The following is a 16,125-nucleotide window of genomic DNA, read 5'->3' on the forward strand; positions in this document are numbered from 1 at the left end:
AGAGATTAGCGTAAATATTTCAGCCACCATTTGTCTTGCTATATTGAAGGTACTGAACTGTATCATATCTAATTCTGAATGCTGCTAACTGTAACTATTCCTGTACTTGCTCAAGGCACCAACAGTAAATGTTATATAGGTTATATAAACAGGTTGGAAAGTGAAATGCAGATCTGTTTTTGCCACAGAAAACATCTGAATATAGGTTTTAAGCGGACATCAGTAGCAAAAAAAAATTAATTACATTATTTTACAAGCTTATAAACATTCATTTTTGCATCTATGCTCTTTATATAAGTTCACGTTGACCTGATTACAGTAGGTGTGACCCGAGTTGGGCCTCTGGTGCAGCAATAGTATAGCAATAAATAGCATGTTAGCTTGAGTCTAAGTGTTCAGGACATTTTAAGGCAGATTATGTTTCAAAGTTTTTACTTTTATAGTATTGAATGCTCTAAAAATATTAGCGTGGATATTTCAGGCACAGTTTGTCCTGCTGTATTGAAGATATTGAACTGTATCATATCTAATTCTGAATGCTGCTAACTGTAACTATTCTTGTACTTGCTCAAGGCCCCAACAGTAAATGTTAATTTAGATAAACAGAGGTTGGGAAGTGAAATGCAGATCTGTTTTACATCTTACAATAGGTTTTAAGAAGACAACAGTGAAAAGAAAATTATGTATGATTCATGATATTATTTTAAAAGCTTATAAGCACCCGTTTTTGCATTTATGCCCTATTAAATAAGTTAAAAGGTGCATGTATTTGTCACTGTACAGCGAAATATGTCCCATCTGTGGTAGTGAACACACACACACACACACACACACACTAGTGAACTAGGAGCAGTGAGTACACACACACACACACCCAGAGCGGTGGGCAGCCAACTCCAGCGCCCAGGGAGCAGAGAGGGTAAAGGGCCTTGCTCAAGGGCCCAACAGTGGCAGCTTGCCGAGCCCGGGAATCGAACCCACAACCCTGTTATCTAACCGCTGAGCCACCACAGCCAGAGGTGCAGCCTGATTTGGGCCTCTGGTGCCAATAACATCTCGATAGTGTTAGTTCGAGACACTTTAAGGCAGATTATGTTTCAAAACTGTTACTTTTATAATGTCAAATGCTTTTATAAACTAAAAATTAACATATTAAGTGCATATTAGTTTTTTTTGTTGTTGTACCGAAGACACCGCATGATCCGATATATATGCCATTCTGAATGCTGCTAATGGTTATACACTGTGTTAGACTTATTATCTAAAATCATAAAAGCATTTGATGACAACAAATCCCAAATTATTTTTCTTTTAGTGGTGTACTTTGTCCTTTTACCCCCTGAAAACAACCCCACCCTGTAAAGACAGTATGTGATGAGTCCAGCAGCCTCACAGGTATATGCTGTATATTAAACTGCTGGATCCGCCACAGGATGTGTCCATATTAAAGCTTTTTTGGACAGTATGATCTGTTTGATTGTCCTGCCAGCGGATTCAATCGCTAGGGGACCCCAGTGTGACTATCCACAGGAGGGTGTGTGAGTGTACGGCTGCCACACACACACACACACACACACACACACACACACACACACATCTCTCGCTGGCTGGTTAGATTAATGTGCCGCTCAGGATGTTGCAGCAGCAGCAGCCTATTACAGGCAACGGGCCCAATCCAAGCCGGGGGCTCGGGTTGAACGCTCACCCGGGAATGCACCCCCTCAACCCGATGCATCCACAACATCGCCCCGATGGCGAACCGGGCCATCTGGACGGGACAGAAAACGGACACGAAAACCGGCGAGACATTGGAGACATTTTGCAACAAATCATGACCATTACTGACCAAAGTTTAGACGAAGCGCAGGCGAAGTAAGTCGACATTAAAAAAGGCGTTTGGCTTCGTGCCCGAAAACAAAGTTTGAGCTTTTGTTTATTTAGATATTTAAAAATTTAAATATTTATTAAACACATTTTAAACGTCAGAAAAGCTGGTTTATGCGCTTAGACATAGAATAAACCCCCAGATTTCCAGTCCTGTGTCTCTATATTGGGGACCCGCGTTGTTTACATGGAGGCTGTTGTTACACGGTCGCTTGCTGTTAGTTCACCAGTCAGCTAAGCAAGCTTACACCGACGTTTAGGTGTAAGCTTCATTAAATCCAACACGTTAAACCTCATATTCAGCAGAAATTAACAAAATAAAGGGATGACAACAAGCTGCAGGGTTGCTAAAGCGCGGTGGAAACTCCAGCCACCGTACCGAGCTAACGTAGCTAGCTAGCATAGCTACCTAGCTAACTGCTAGCTAACTTCCAGCAGTGCTATGCTGCTGTAGTAGTTTTCGGGGGTCACTGCTGCTAAATAACCCAAATAAACAAGCGTTTATACGTTATCAAAGCCTGTAGTAGACTTTTATAATGTGTAGAAATGTCATTAAATATAAACAGCAGCGTTTAATGAGTGATAGCGGACTCTTTAGCAGTTAGCTATCTAGCTAACGTAGTTTTGTTGATGTGCCCCGCAGAAAACACGCGTTAAACTGCCATCGGATGAAACCGGCTTTGTTCAGCGTGCTGTGTGAGATTAAGGAGAAAACAGGTAAGTTTACAGCACGTTTTTGTGTTTAAAGTTGTGCGAAAGTCTTTATTTTAACTTTAGCAAAAGTTTTGCGGTTGAACTGTGAAGGAGGCCGTCGGTGAGCCGCGGCGCCATGTTGAGCTGCGCGCCTGGAAACAAAGCGAGAAATTCAGGCTCAGGGAAAAGGAAAAGTGCAAATTAATGTGGTTATCGCTCTCAGAGCAGGCAGATTTAAGCTAATTTGACACCTGATGGGCTTTAGAGCTGTGACTGTGGCGTTTATAAGCGCTCCGGCGTTTGTGGTGTGAGTGAACGCGTCTAGCAGAGCCCGGATAGTGAGCAGCACAGCGGGGTGACCGGGTCACAGGAAAGTTTGGGGGAACTTGTCACTGTCTGGAGAGTTATAACCTCGTTATATCTGTCTTAAAGCACTTCAGTTCACTGTGGATGACATTCTGTACGTGTTTAGCTCACTTCCAGGCTGGGACAAGGCTCAAGCAGGTCGATCTGGTAAAGTTAGTTGACCAGCATGACCACACGCATCCACCAGCTTGACCAAATTGGCCAGCCAACTAATGTTATTGGCTATCTGAAGAGTTGTGTGTGTTATGTAATGTTGGTAGGCATAAATAATGGTCCATTACCACCAAAAATATTCTCCGGGCACTGTTTTGCTGTATAGTGCTCTGAGTGTACCCCTCCACCTGGACTGTGTATGGAAAAGGGGTCCGATCTGCTAGTGATGCCACAGCCATCCGTTGACATTTCAGTCTGTCTGGAGAATTATAACCTCGTTATATCTGTCTTAAAGTACCTCAGTTCACTGTGGATGACATTCTGTACGTGTTTAGCTCACTTCCAGACTGGGACAAGGCTCAAGCAGGTCGATCTGGTAAAGCTAGTTGACCAGGGTGACCACACGCATCCACCAGCTTGACCAAATTGGCCAGCCAACTAATGTTATTGGCTATCTGAAGAGTTGTGTGTGTTATGTAATGTTGGTAGGCATAAATAATGGTCCATTACCATTACCAATATTCTCCGGGCACTGTTTTGCTGTATAGTGCTCTGCGTGTACCCCTCCACCTGGACTGTGTATGGAAAAGGGGTCCGATCTGCTAGTGATGCCACAGCCATCCGTGGCCTGGACTCCCTAAAGAGTATAATTGGCCTCCAGTGACAAATATGCAATGGCTTGCTTTAGAAATGCAGAAAATTTATGTTTGCTAAATAACGAATGCATTCAGCTACTTACACAGATGTGCAAATGCACACACACAGCTTGTCTAGTGGCGTTGTCAGCAGAACTGGACTTTCTGAAGCAGATAAACATCATGAACCTATTGGCACCATGCTGCCTAATGCCAGGCGTGGGCTAGAGGGGTATAAAGGTATGTATAAAGCCCCCCAGCATTGAGCTGTGGAGCAGTGGAAGAACTGTGTTCCCTGGAATGGTGGATGGTGCTCCATCCAGTACTTTAGGGATGAGTTGGGGAGTCTGGGATAGTGAGGTGGGGTGATGATCGTCCAACATCCTGACCTCGCTAACGCTCTTGGAGCTTAATGCAACCAAATCCTGACCGCAGTGCTCCAAATCTAGTCAAAAGCCGCCTTCTCTGAACAGCAGGAAAAAAAAACTTTATTTGGGAAGAAACAGTGAATGAGCAGATGTCCCAATACTTTTGTCCATGTTTTCCCTGTCATCTGACGTGACGTTTGATTGATTGATCTATTTGAATATTGAGTATGTTGTTCTGTCTGTTAAAAGTTATGGTTACTAACGACAGCTGTGATGGTCTTTTCAAGGTCTGTCGATGAGAAACTCCCAGGAGGAGGAGCCGCAGGACCCGCAACTCGTGCGACTGGACAACATGCTCCTGGCCGAAGGTGTAGCCGGCCCGGAGAAAGGCGGTGGAGCGGCTGCAGCCGTCTCTGCAGCAACCAGCTCTGGGGGCATGTCTCCGGACAGCTCTCTGGAGCACTCGGACTACAAGCAGAAGCTGAGCCAAATTCGCACAATCTACCACACAGAGCTGGAGAAATACGAGCAGGTACATTTCAGCCCGTCAGCAGTCAATCACTGCCCTGCACAGCTGCCGTCTCGGGGACTATGTTTAGAAAGGAGGCTCTAATGCTCCAATCACGTTAGTTGGTCAAAGGGAGTTGGCCTTGAATCACATTTCACGAAAGCCTAAACTAACTAAATAATAATAATAAAAAAAGAAATCAAAGTGCTCTGTAACCAAGTTTTGATTTGTTTTCTTTAAATATCATTTTAATATAGGTGGTTATGAGCAAGCCTAATCATACCAGATGTCTGTTCTTTGGTAGTCTGATAAAATATGGCCTGAGGGTCACTCGTTTGTTCTCGTTTTGTTGGAAATGATCATGGAAATCAGTGTGACTCAAATGCAAATTGCAGAGATCGGTGCAAGAGAGCTCTGCTGCTGATCTTAGGTCAGTGTGTGGATAAAATGCCACATTCGTCCACACTGTTAACAATAACGGTGTTTCAGATGTTTTTTTGAGCGATGCAGTAGAAAAAACACAGCCTCATTCATCAGTGTTTTCTTACATTTGTTCTTGAGAAAGTCCTAAACAACAGTTTGTCAGCTGTGTAAGACGATGATAGATGGATCTCATTGTTCTCGCGAACTAAACAAATCCCAGATAAGAAAACCCTGGTGAATGTCTGAGTCTTCATACAAACTTTGCAAGCAGTGTTAAGTTTAGTCTTAACATGTTTGTAATGGAGTGTGAAGAAGGTCTAAGGAAACTTTACTTAATGTAAATGTTCTTTGGCAAAGTTAAAGGTTACTCACATATCCATAATAAATAAGGTTCTTGATAGAACCAATATGGGTTCTTCTATGGTATTGCTCAAATAATTACTGGAAGCACATTTTGTAAGTCGTGTATTTACAAAATGAGCTCACACAAACACCATCACAGTCATATTTACTAGTGGGGAAACTCCCCCCACCTTCAAGTGGGGGTGTGTCAGTTAGATAACGCTGATGATTGTGTTTTAAATTGATTTTAGTAATAATAATAATAATAATAAATATATATATTAAAAAAAACATATATACATATATATACACATTTTATTTATTCATGTATTCAGTTTCTTATTCTCTGGTTATTGTGGTGCAACAGATCTGCCGGTGAGCTACCACACTGTGTGAGAGACTGGGGTTCGATTCCCGGTCTGGGTGACTAGGCTGCGCTACATCAATAAGAGTCCTTTGGCAAGACTCCTGACCACTACATTGGTCCACCTCTGTAATACCTGTAACCTTGTTAGTCGCTCTGGATAAGAGCGTCAGCTAAAAGCGTAAATGTAAATTTACATTTACCCAAAAAAAAGCCCATGCTACTGATGCTTCTTTCTGGATATAACCATACTCCCCTAATGTTCAGAGTCTCAGAGTTTTGTCGCAGTTATGCTGAATGTACATGCTCTTACTTGATGCCAGCAAAAACCAAGAAACGAAAAGCTTAATTTGTCACAGTGTTCATGTTGTTTCCAATCAAAACCACTTGAACAGAAGTCACTTCTTACCTCCAGAGTCGTAATTAGGAACTTTTCTTAAAGGCAGTATTAGCCTGGATGACTCTGTGCTGGTGTGTTTTCATGCAACTCTAGGTGTGATGGAGTGGTGTATACTGGTGAGCCACTCCATCTGAATGGATTCCCCCAACAACCAGTGACAACTGAGAGCAGAAATATGAAAGCCAGCACTTAAACAAAGAGAACTCGAGACCAAACATTCACACGAGTGGCTGAGATATTGCAGATTACGCTTTGATGAGTTTATGATGGGAACACCATCATCGAGTGCCTGTGCAACACTGATCACGCCTCAAACATCCACGACCCAAACACTCTACCCGTTTCCTCTTTACTGTTTCAGGGGAAACAGCTTTGAGAACAGCTTGCTGCTCTGCCTCCAGCCTCCAAAAGTTTGTTTTGCTCTCTGCGTCTCCTAGTAACGCGAGATTACATGAGTTCGGTGGGGCAACATCCTTAATTGTGTAGTCTGTGCTCCCAACTCGTTTAGCCTGAGATCTACTTCAATATTCACTAGTGGAGCATGTGGTGTACCCAAGTTCATAGATAGGACAGTGGTCAAAAGCCATTCAGTACCAAGAGCCCTTCCAGCTATTTTGCTCCTCAGTGGAACCAGATGCTCACCAGATCTTGTAGCCTCTTGTAGCCAATCTGAACGTGTGTGAGCTCTAATGCTTACCTTGTAACCACCACAGCTTCTTCAAACCGCCACTGCCTTTTAATAATGGTCTCCAGAATGAATTGCAGTTGATTGAGAAGGAGGGAGCCATTAGACAAGACAAGACAACTACAGTCGTTGAATTTGCCCTCGGTGAAAACGCATAGTGAGCCTGTTAGCACACATGCCCAATGCGGTGGGTGGCCTTCGCTGCGGCGCCCGGGGCAGAGAGGAGGTTAAAGGCCTTGCGCAAGGGCCCAATAGTGGCAGCTTTGCAAGCCTGGCTATCGAACCCACAATCCTGTCATTAGTTAACCCAGTGTTCTAACTACTCAGCCACCACTGCCTATTAACCAAAACAGTCAGGAACTGAGCAGATGTGCATAAGATGCCTGACAGCTGTAATTGAGTGTAATACTCATGTCATCCGTGTGTGTATGTATGTTTTGCAGGCGTGCAGCGAGTTCACAACTCACGTGATGAACCTGCTACGCGAGCAGTCGCGCACACGGCCCGTTTCCCCGCGGGAGATCGAGCGCATGGTGGGCATCATTCACCGCAAATTCAGCTCCATCCAGACCCAACTTAAACAGAGCACGTGTGAGGCAGTCATGATCCTCCGCTCGCGCTTCCTGGATGCCAGGTGTGTATTTCATTACTGTTCTATATATATATATATATATATATATATATATATATATATATATATATATATATATATATATATACACAGTTCTACATCTGCACTGCTCTCTTTCCAAGAGAACCAATCCCACATAAATCAGTGTCAGTGACCCAAATCTCCACTGCTGGAGGGTTCACTGTACTCTACTGCACTGCACAGCTCAGCATTTAGCCTGGATCATCTCATGAATGGCTCAATAGGTATATTATAGGGCCCATATAGCTGGACACCCCCCCCCTTTGTCTTATTTAGCTAATATCCATTTAGTCAAGCTCTTTCACATTGACATTATTATCAGTGATTTAGCCTGGCTTGCTATTTGGATTATGATGGTATGGAATCTGATAGGAGTCTGATCCTAGATCAGTGCTTCTCCTGTTAGAGGGCACATCTTTTTGAACCGCTGCTAACGCAGCACCATTGGACAGCTCAACACGCTCAGAGGAGAACACTAACTGCCAGGTCTGTTACATCAGCTAACAGACGCTTACACTGCCTAGCATTGCGCCGCTCTGATTGATAGGATGGAGGTGGGCCATCCCGACTCTTTCCTGGCCACTGGTGGAAATCTCACATGTAGAATATAAGCAGTTTTTAAAAAAAGTGCTCTGTCCACCATGTGTGCAGAGGAGCTAAGTTGCAAAGATGGTTCATTTTGAATTCTCAGTTTTTGTTTACATATTTTTGTGTAATTTAGCTGATAGCTGTTTAGTCAAGCCCTTTCACTCTGATGCTATAGTTGGAGATTTAGCTTGGGTTGCTACAGGAGAGCTAATCAAAACAGAGGTCATTTACTTCTTTTACTCTTAGAAGAACAGTAAAAATGGCCTGTTCTCATTCTAAGGTGTAAATGCAGCTTGAAAAATGGCTATGAAAGAATTAATTAGCACTTTTTAAGTTATATGAAGTCTAACTAAGTTTGGGTACACACAAATGTTCATTAATTTCAGTGCATTATAAAGGAAAACCTAAAATACAGTAAGAGTGTATGATATGGAAGGACATGCAGGTAGAAAATACAGTTTACACTTAAACTGCAGTTCTTCAAATGTCAAAACCTCTCATAGTATTCTTTTTTAATATGTCTTAAGTCTCCTTCCTTCTCGAAAAGTTTCTTGAACTCCCGGTTTAATGAACTTGAACAACATCATGACATTTATCACTGGGAGTTTCCTGTTTCCTGTAGAATTGTAACTATGAAACATCCAAATAGGTTTATTTATTCTATAAAAACAACAGCATTCACCACGAACCAAGGTTTTTTTCTTAGATCGCACTAGTAAGTATGCTTCTAGACTTAGTCTTGAATACAGAGAGAGCTGAGAGTATCCACACTGTCGCCTAAATCGCCACACACTTCAATTATAAAATGGCTTGGAGGATAAAGCCAGTAATTGTTAACATAAAACTGCACAGGTGAGCGTAGTGAGGAAACGGCTGTGTGATTGAGGATGTATTTCAAAAGGCTGTTTGTTTACTCTCGTTTCCTGTTATCATGCCAACAGACGCAAAAGACGCAACTTCAGCAAGCAGGCCACGGAGGTCCTGAACGAGTATTTCTACTCTCACCTGTCCAACCCCTACCCCAGCGAGGAGGCCAAAGAGGAGCTGGCCAAACATTGCAGCATCACCGTGTCTCAGGTAGAGAACATTAACCCAATGTTTTGTACATCCCTCCTTTTATTAAGCCTCACTTTACTTTCTGGAGTCTATGAGGACATTTTTTCCCCCTAATTTTGCATATCTTCTTAAATTTGCCTGTAAAAGCACTTGCATATTAGATAATTCCCACATGTTTTATATCAAAATATTGAGAACAGTCTCATATAGAGCCCATGTGACCTTTATGAATAAAAGTCAGATTTTATAAATATTTCTTATGAAAATATACCTTTACTCATGTGGATTGTGTCAATAAAATATTAAATTAAAAAATATAAAATAAATTAAATATATGTAAAAGGCAGAGGAAAAGATTTTCGAGAGTGTCAATTGGTCAATTTTGCACAAAACCAGAGATGGATGCACAAATCCATCAATTACAGATAAGCAGCAGATGATGGATGCATGAATCCACCAGTTAGACACATAGTGTCTTAATCTGTCCTCATAGCTATATAACTCTGGATGTGTGGCACGTACAATCTTGCAATAAGATGCAAACGAAAGGGCAGACTCTGCAGATTTAGGAATAGTTTGAACAGTATTACTGTGCTGTATTACCACATAGATATTAATAGAAACCTTTAAGAAACATTGAATTTAGCGCACTGGTGCGTTTGTAGGCTCCAGTGGGTTAAATAGGGCTGCATGGATATGTAGTATTCATACCCGTACAAGTACAGATTTTTACATCTCTCTTAACTCCCTCAGCTCTTTATTACGTTTAGCACTTTTCTTACTGTTATTATTAGTTATTATTATTAGTACTTATTATTCTTTATTCATTGTTTAGCATACTTTTTTTTTCTTGGTGTAATACTTTCACTCACTACAGTACAAGAGGAGCAGTTGGCTGCAGCTGTGGGACCCAGATTTGCATATACAATAAATAATTAATTGTGAATATTGTTAAATAAAAATTGTACTACGTTTTTTTGGCCACATCACCCAGCCCTACACCTCAGTGCTGGTAGTATCTTTGATTTTGGTGCTGGACTGTTGCAGGTGTCCAATTGGTTTGGCAACAAGAGGATCCGCTACAAGAAGAACATCGGCAAGTTCCAGGAAGAGGCCAACCTTTATGCCATGAAGACTGCCATGGGCGCCACACAGCGAGAGGGGTCGCCACACACTCCAAACTCTACCGGTTAGTGAATTGTCTTTTAAAATTCAATTGTAAAATGAAATTAGTAGAAATACAGTAGAAATGCGCGCACACACACACACATACACACATTTATTACTGCTGAAAATGTTAAGATTAGAATTGAGTGCAGTTCATTAGAACATTGTTTTAGAGGGTTCTGGAGGAGCCGCTGTTACTTAAACCTCAGACGTTTAGTCTGGTAGATTTGTAAAGTGGGTGTTATCACCATTGGCCAGTTCCAAAGAGCTCTCTGAGGTCTTAAGAAAGAAGATTGTAGATGCAGAGGAGTCTGGGAAGGGGTTTAAAAAGATCTTGGAACTGTTAGTAATCAGCTGTTCCACTGTCCACTAAATCATTTGCCAATTGGAACAACAACTGCCAGCATTGCCAGATCAGGTCATTCTAGCAAGCTCAACAACAATCATAACAATGACTCCAAAAATCCAATCATGTCATCACAGGACCCACAGGTGCCTCTTGCCACAATGCAGTGGTGAAAAAAAAAAACCAGTAGGGAAGACCTGTCATAAGGAGTGATTGTGGCTATTAGTAAAACAGTTGATTTGCTCTATGTTAATTGACCCCCACTTTCTTTTGGTTTAACATCAGTCGAGTTATTATTCTGTGTTCATCACTAGATGTGTAATACACTGTAATAAACATGTAGATCATAACTTATAACTTAAGAAGAACGTGACTATAAAATGCCTTTTTTGTCCCACCCTTCTCACACCCCCTCACAGGCTCAGGGTCCTTCTCGCTCTCAGGGTCAGCTGATCTCTTCCTCGGAGTTCCTCCAGTGAATGGAGAGCAGCCTGGCTACCACATGGGGGCTCAGGTTAGACCCTTTTAAATGGCATCGTAATGTTGAAATGGGTTGCATGGTGCCATTCCAAATGCATGCAAATGCACACAGGGTCATAGTTTTGGGGTGTGTGTGTGTGTGTGTGTGTGTGTGTGTGTGTGTGTGTGTATAATGCTTTAAAGGAATACTGCAGTGTTCTTCAACCTCCTCTGTATAGTCAGTTACCAGTAGGTTAATTGTACTTCACACTTATAAAAGAGGTCAGTGGACTGGGGCTTCAGTGCTTTTCCATTGACTTTATTCATAGTGGGTTTTGGTTGAGTCGTCAGGTTGTCTGCTCTGTGACTTGCTGTCCATGGTGATTGACCATACAGGTACAGCAGGTAGAGAGAATGTTGAAAAAATGCTGGAGTATTATATTAACTGTGATGGGACTGGAGTGGTACAGTCATGTGAAAAAATTAGGATACCCCATGAAAAATGTATATAACAAAATATCTTTTAATCATCAGTTCTCAGGTATAATTAATAGACAGGTGCGTCCAGGTTGTGTACTGATTACTAATACTAACTAGTCTAACTAGAGTATATGGTGTAGATTAGGGATGCACCGATCTGACTTTTTCCGTTTCTTTAGAGATACATTAACTTTGCGTATTGGTTAATACCCTAAACCGATCCGATACCGTTATTAAATTAATAAACCCTCTACCTCACCATGTAGGAGAGACTTAAGGCATCTGGATTGACTTAAACATTACTTTAGTAACTTTAAAACAACAGTAAAACAAAATCTAACAGATTAACACATAGATATAAATGTACTAAATTGCTATTTATTTGTCACAAAATTAATAAACAATTTTGCAGGACACAGCATTTAAATCTCAAAATAAAAAAGGTCAAACTTCTTATAATAAATAAAAAAATTTATAAAATGTATTGGCCAAAAATTAAAAATATGTAGCTTCACTTTATCAAACACACAAACGGTAATCCAATCTTATTTTTTAATTATTTAGTGTAAACTCTAATTCAAAATAAAATCTAGCATCAGAACCTGAGAATAAATAAGTAACTTTGCCAAATATACAAGCCGTAATCAAGCATTGCAAATCTTTAGTGCCAGTAGGACCGTTGTCAGATCCTAACATCGGATCGGTGACTCCCTAGTATTGCTAACTGTCAAAGTTGAGTATACTCAAATATCCAAGCTACATATCCAGAACCGGTCGGTTTTTGAGTGTGGTTACGATGGACACCATTTTTCCACAGTGCAATGTGAAACAGAAAGGGAGGCGCTACTCACGTCTGGAACAGTTAGCAGATATAACGATGCAAGTGCAGTAGCAATGGCAGCTAATAAACTTGAAGTGACATTCATCACTTCCTGTTAGTACAAAGCGGGTTAATGCATTCATATTTTGTGTGCTAACCGGCCAAACCCTCATTATTAAGATTATTAAGATACTACATAGTCTATATCTCATAGTTTTAGTGAGTAGTGTGCAGTTGGGACGCAGCCACGGTCTTCATGTGAGGAAAAACCTAAATCGCCTCCATTATTAGTACTTAAAGTGTGAAATCAGAATCAGGTGTAGATGATCAGAATGTGGTTGGAGAGGATTCTGGAGAAGCCGGTCTTATTTAAATCTCAGACATTTAGTCTGGTCTGCTTTTGATGGTTGAAGTGAGGGGTGAAGAAGATCACCATGGCCAGATGCAAAGATCCCTCTGAGGCCTTCAGAAAGAAGGTTATAGATGCAGATGAGTCAAGAAAGAGGTTTAAGAAGATCTCAGAACTGTTAGAAATCAGCCGCTCCACAGTCCGCTAAATCATTTACAAGTAGAACAACTGCCAACGTGGACAGGTCAGGCTGTCCTATCAAGTTCAGCCCAAGAACAAAGTCTCCAAAAATCCTAAGATGTCATCACAGGACCTATAGGTATATCTTGTAGCTACGGTTGAGGTCAAACCTGATGTTTGTCTTTTGGGGTTTTTTTTTTCACATGACTGTACGTGTGTGTATGTCTGTGTGTGCTTACACCTAAACTTCATTGTCCTCTCTCTCTCTGGTAGGACTCAGTCTCTCATTCCCGCTATTCAGAAAGACTTTATAGTCCCAGAGAGAGCCGGGTGAGGAGCCCATTACATGCATGCTCATGCCTGTAGAGTCATGATGGTCAACATGGTTCATAAACTCACACTGGTCATACTGGCTGAAGCAAGTCTTTAGAGATTGCCAATCTACCGCCCATCTAACACATCATGCATGTGATTAATTACCACTGACAGTCGTTCTGAGCCGCAACAGAAAGCGTTTGCTGAAAACACACGTACAGTAGATGTCAGTGAGCAGATGCTGAACGTGTATTTCAAGTCATGGCTTTCTGTTCCGGTTGGTACTGATGCAGCAGGTGGAGATGAATGAATCCCAGAGAGTTTTGCCTCAGGAGTTAGTTGGGTTTTGTATTCAGTGGGCCAGAAATGTTGGTGTATGCAGAGTTGAGGAGTAGTTACTAGTTCACTAGTATAGTGAACTAGTTATAGTTTACATATACTTGGCTACAGAACCTCTGATATACATCTTAATCTTTAGGCCGCTCTAGACACCGCTAATATTTTATCTTTAGGCCACTCTGGTCTTAATCTTCATTTTTAGGCCACTCCAGCCATCTCTTTTCTAATCTTTAGGCCAATCTATCCACCCTTGGTCTTGACCTTCATCTTTAGGCCACTCTACCCCCCTATAATCCTAATCTTTATGCCACTCTAGCCACCTATAATCCTAAACATTAGGCCACTCTAGCCACCTATAATCCTAAACATTAGGCCACTCTAGCCGCCTATAGTCTTAATCTTTAGGCCACTTTAGCCACCTATAATCTTAATCTTAATCTTTAGGCCACTCTAGCCACCTATAATCCTAATCTTTCGGCCACTCTAGCCACCCCTGGTCTTGATCTTTATCTTTAGGCCACTCTAGCCACCCCTGGTCTTGCTCTTTATCTTTAGGCCACTCTAGCCACCTATAATCCTAATCTTTAGGCCACTCTAGCTACCTATAATCCTAATCTTTCGGCCACTCTAGCCACCCCTGGTCTTGCTCTTTATCTTTAGGCCACTCTAGCCACCTATAATCCTAATCTTTAGGCCACTCTAGCTACCTGTAATCTTAATCTTTAGGCCACTTTAGCCACCCCCTGGTTTTGATCTTCATCTTTAGGCCACTCTAGCCACCTATAATCCTAATCTTTAGGCCACTCTAGCTACCTATAATCCTAATCTTTAGGCCACTCTAGCCACCCCTGGTCTTGATCTTCATCTTTAGGCCACTCTAGCCACCTATAATCTTAATCTTTAGGCCACTCTAGCTACCTGTAATCTTAATCTTTAGGCCACTCTAGCCACCCCTGGTCTTGATCTTTATCTTTAGGCCATTCTAGCCACCTATAATCTTAATCTTTAGGCCACTCTAGCTACCTATAATCCTAATCTTTAGGCCACTCTAGCTACCTATAATCCTAATCTTTAGGCCACTCTAGACACCTATAATCCTAATCTTTAGGCCACTCTAGACACCTATAATCTTAATCTTAATCTCTAGGCTAATCTAGCCACGTCTGTTATCTTAATCTTTACCTTAATCTTTTAGGTTTGACATTTAAAGCTCCTAAGCAGTTGGAAGTTTCAGTGCTTTATAACCACGCTCACCGACCATGTTTGTTTCACTACTGTTTGAACATCTGAAGCCCCTCCCCTTCTCCTGCCTCATCTGATTGGTTGAAATGCCACTGAAATAGGAAATGGAGATGCATGAAGGGAGTAGTGAACCCTGCTGTGGACAGGTGGCTGTTAACAGCTGGCTTTCTTTCTCTCTGTGTGTGTGTGTGTGTGTGTGTGTGTGTGCAGACTAATGGAAACTGGCAGGAGCAGAACACGCCTCCCTCTCCACCTGGAAGCGAACACTCGGATAACTCGGACTAATGGCCGTTAAGCTCCGCGAGCGAGCGAGAGAGAGGGAGAGAGAGAGTGAGATCAGGACTAAAGAGAAGACGAAAAGAATGATGGTCACTCTTCTGCCCAAGTGCAGTTTTTTGTTTGTTTGTGTGTGTTATTATTATTATTATTATTTTCAGCGCATTATTGATCCTTGATCCATCATATTGTCTGGAGAGAGAGAGAGCGCGAGAGTGTGTGTCTGTGAGTGTGTGTGTGAGACAGAGAGAGATGGAATGGATCGAAGGTGGGTTCATTGTGGTTTTGGCTGTTTTTTTTCCCTGTTTTGTTTCCATTTTACTTTTATTATTGTTATTATTATTATTATTATTATTTTGGCGTCATCACTTCACTACTTCCACTACTCGTTACTGCAATATTTGGGTTGTGAAGAGGGAACTTTTTAAACTGCATTAAGACTGCTTTCTTTATGACTGTAGTGCTATTGTTATTGTTATCACTGCTATTTGAATCTATATTGTTTCTTTAAAGCTCAGATAGAGGTGGATTGGCATGGGTAAAGGGGGCAATAGAGAATAATCCAAAGATTGTTTGTTTGTTTGTTTGTTTGTTTTGGTTTGTTTGTTTGTGTGTTTCTCTTTTTTACTGTGTGTACCTACTATTATATGAATGGGGTGTGTTTGCTGTCTTTATTTACGGTTTGAATGCGTATATCAACAGTGCTGTCTTTCTCTGTACAGTGAAACACCTGTATTCTCTACCTCTTTTACAATAAAGACTGTCTGTGTTACACATTCAGTAGCTCTGGGAGACGGCCCTTGTTTTCAGACTGCTTACTGTTTGTTTGTTTGTTTGTTTGTGTAAGACCTGTTGGATTCATATTGGTTTAACAGGTTGTAAACATCTTCATTGGGAACGTTGCATTTATTGGAAACACCTACCAAAGATCTCCAGGTAGAGGCTCTAGCCCATTGCACAGTTTGTTAGCCATCCTCTAGTCCTTACAGTCGGTTTTTGACTGCAGAGCCACTCCGCTAGATACACTATATAGAC

General features: G+C 41.6%; 2 protein-coding genes across 3 annotated transcripts in view; both read left to right on the plus strand.

The window, feature by feature from the left end:
* The window catches only part of tap1 (transporter 1, ATP-binding cassette, sub-family B (MDR/TAP)), a 433,854-nt gene that overhangs the window by 380,546 nt on the left and 37,183 nt on the right, over positions 1-16,125 (plus strand). The gene's annotated exons all lie outside the window — the stretch shown is intronic.
* pbx2 (pre-B-cell leukemia homeobox 2) lies at positions 1,581-15,882 on the plus strand. Of its 2 annotated transcripts, XM_072692424.1 has the most exons (9): positions 1,581-1,872; positions 2,528-2,601; positions 4,387-4,631; positions 7,265-7,455; positions 9,003-9,138; positions 10,165-10,306; positions 11,050-11,144; positions 13,192-13,248; positions 15,025-15,882. In XM_072692424.1, the coding sequence occupies exons 1-9, from the start codon at positions 1,634-1,636 to the stop codon at positions 15,097-15,099; spliced, it is 1,254 nt and encodes a 417-aa protein (XP_072548525.1). In that variant the 5' UTR covers positions 1,581-1,633; the 3' UTR covers positions 15,100-15,882. The 2 variants fall into 2 exon arrangements, with proteins under 2 accessions (XP_072548525.1, XP_072548526.1); XM_072692425.1 differs by lacking the exon at positions 13,192-13,248.

This window comes from Salminus brasiliensis, chromosome 1 (genome assembly GCF_030463535.1).
Source record: "Salminus brasiliensis chromosome 1, fSalBra1.hap2, whole genome shotgun sequence".
NCBI classification, from domain to species: Eukaryota; Metazoa; Chordata; class Actinopteri; order Characiformes; family Bryconidae; genus Salminus; species Salminus brasiliensis.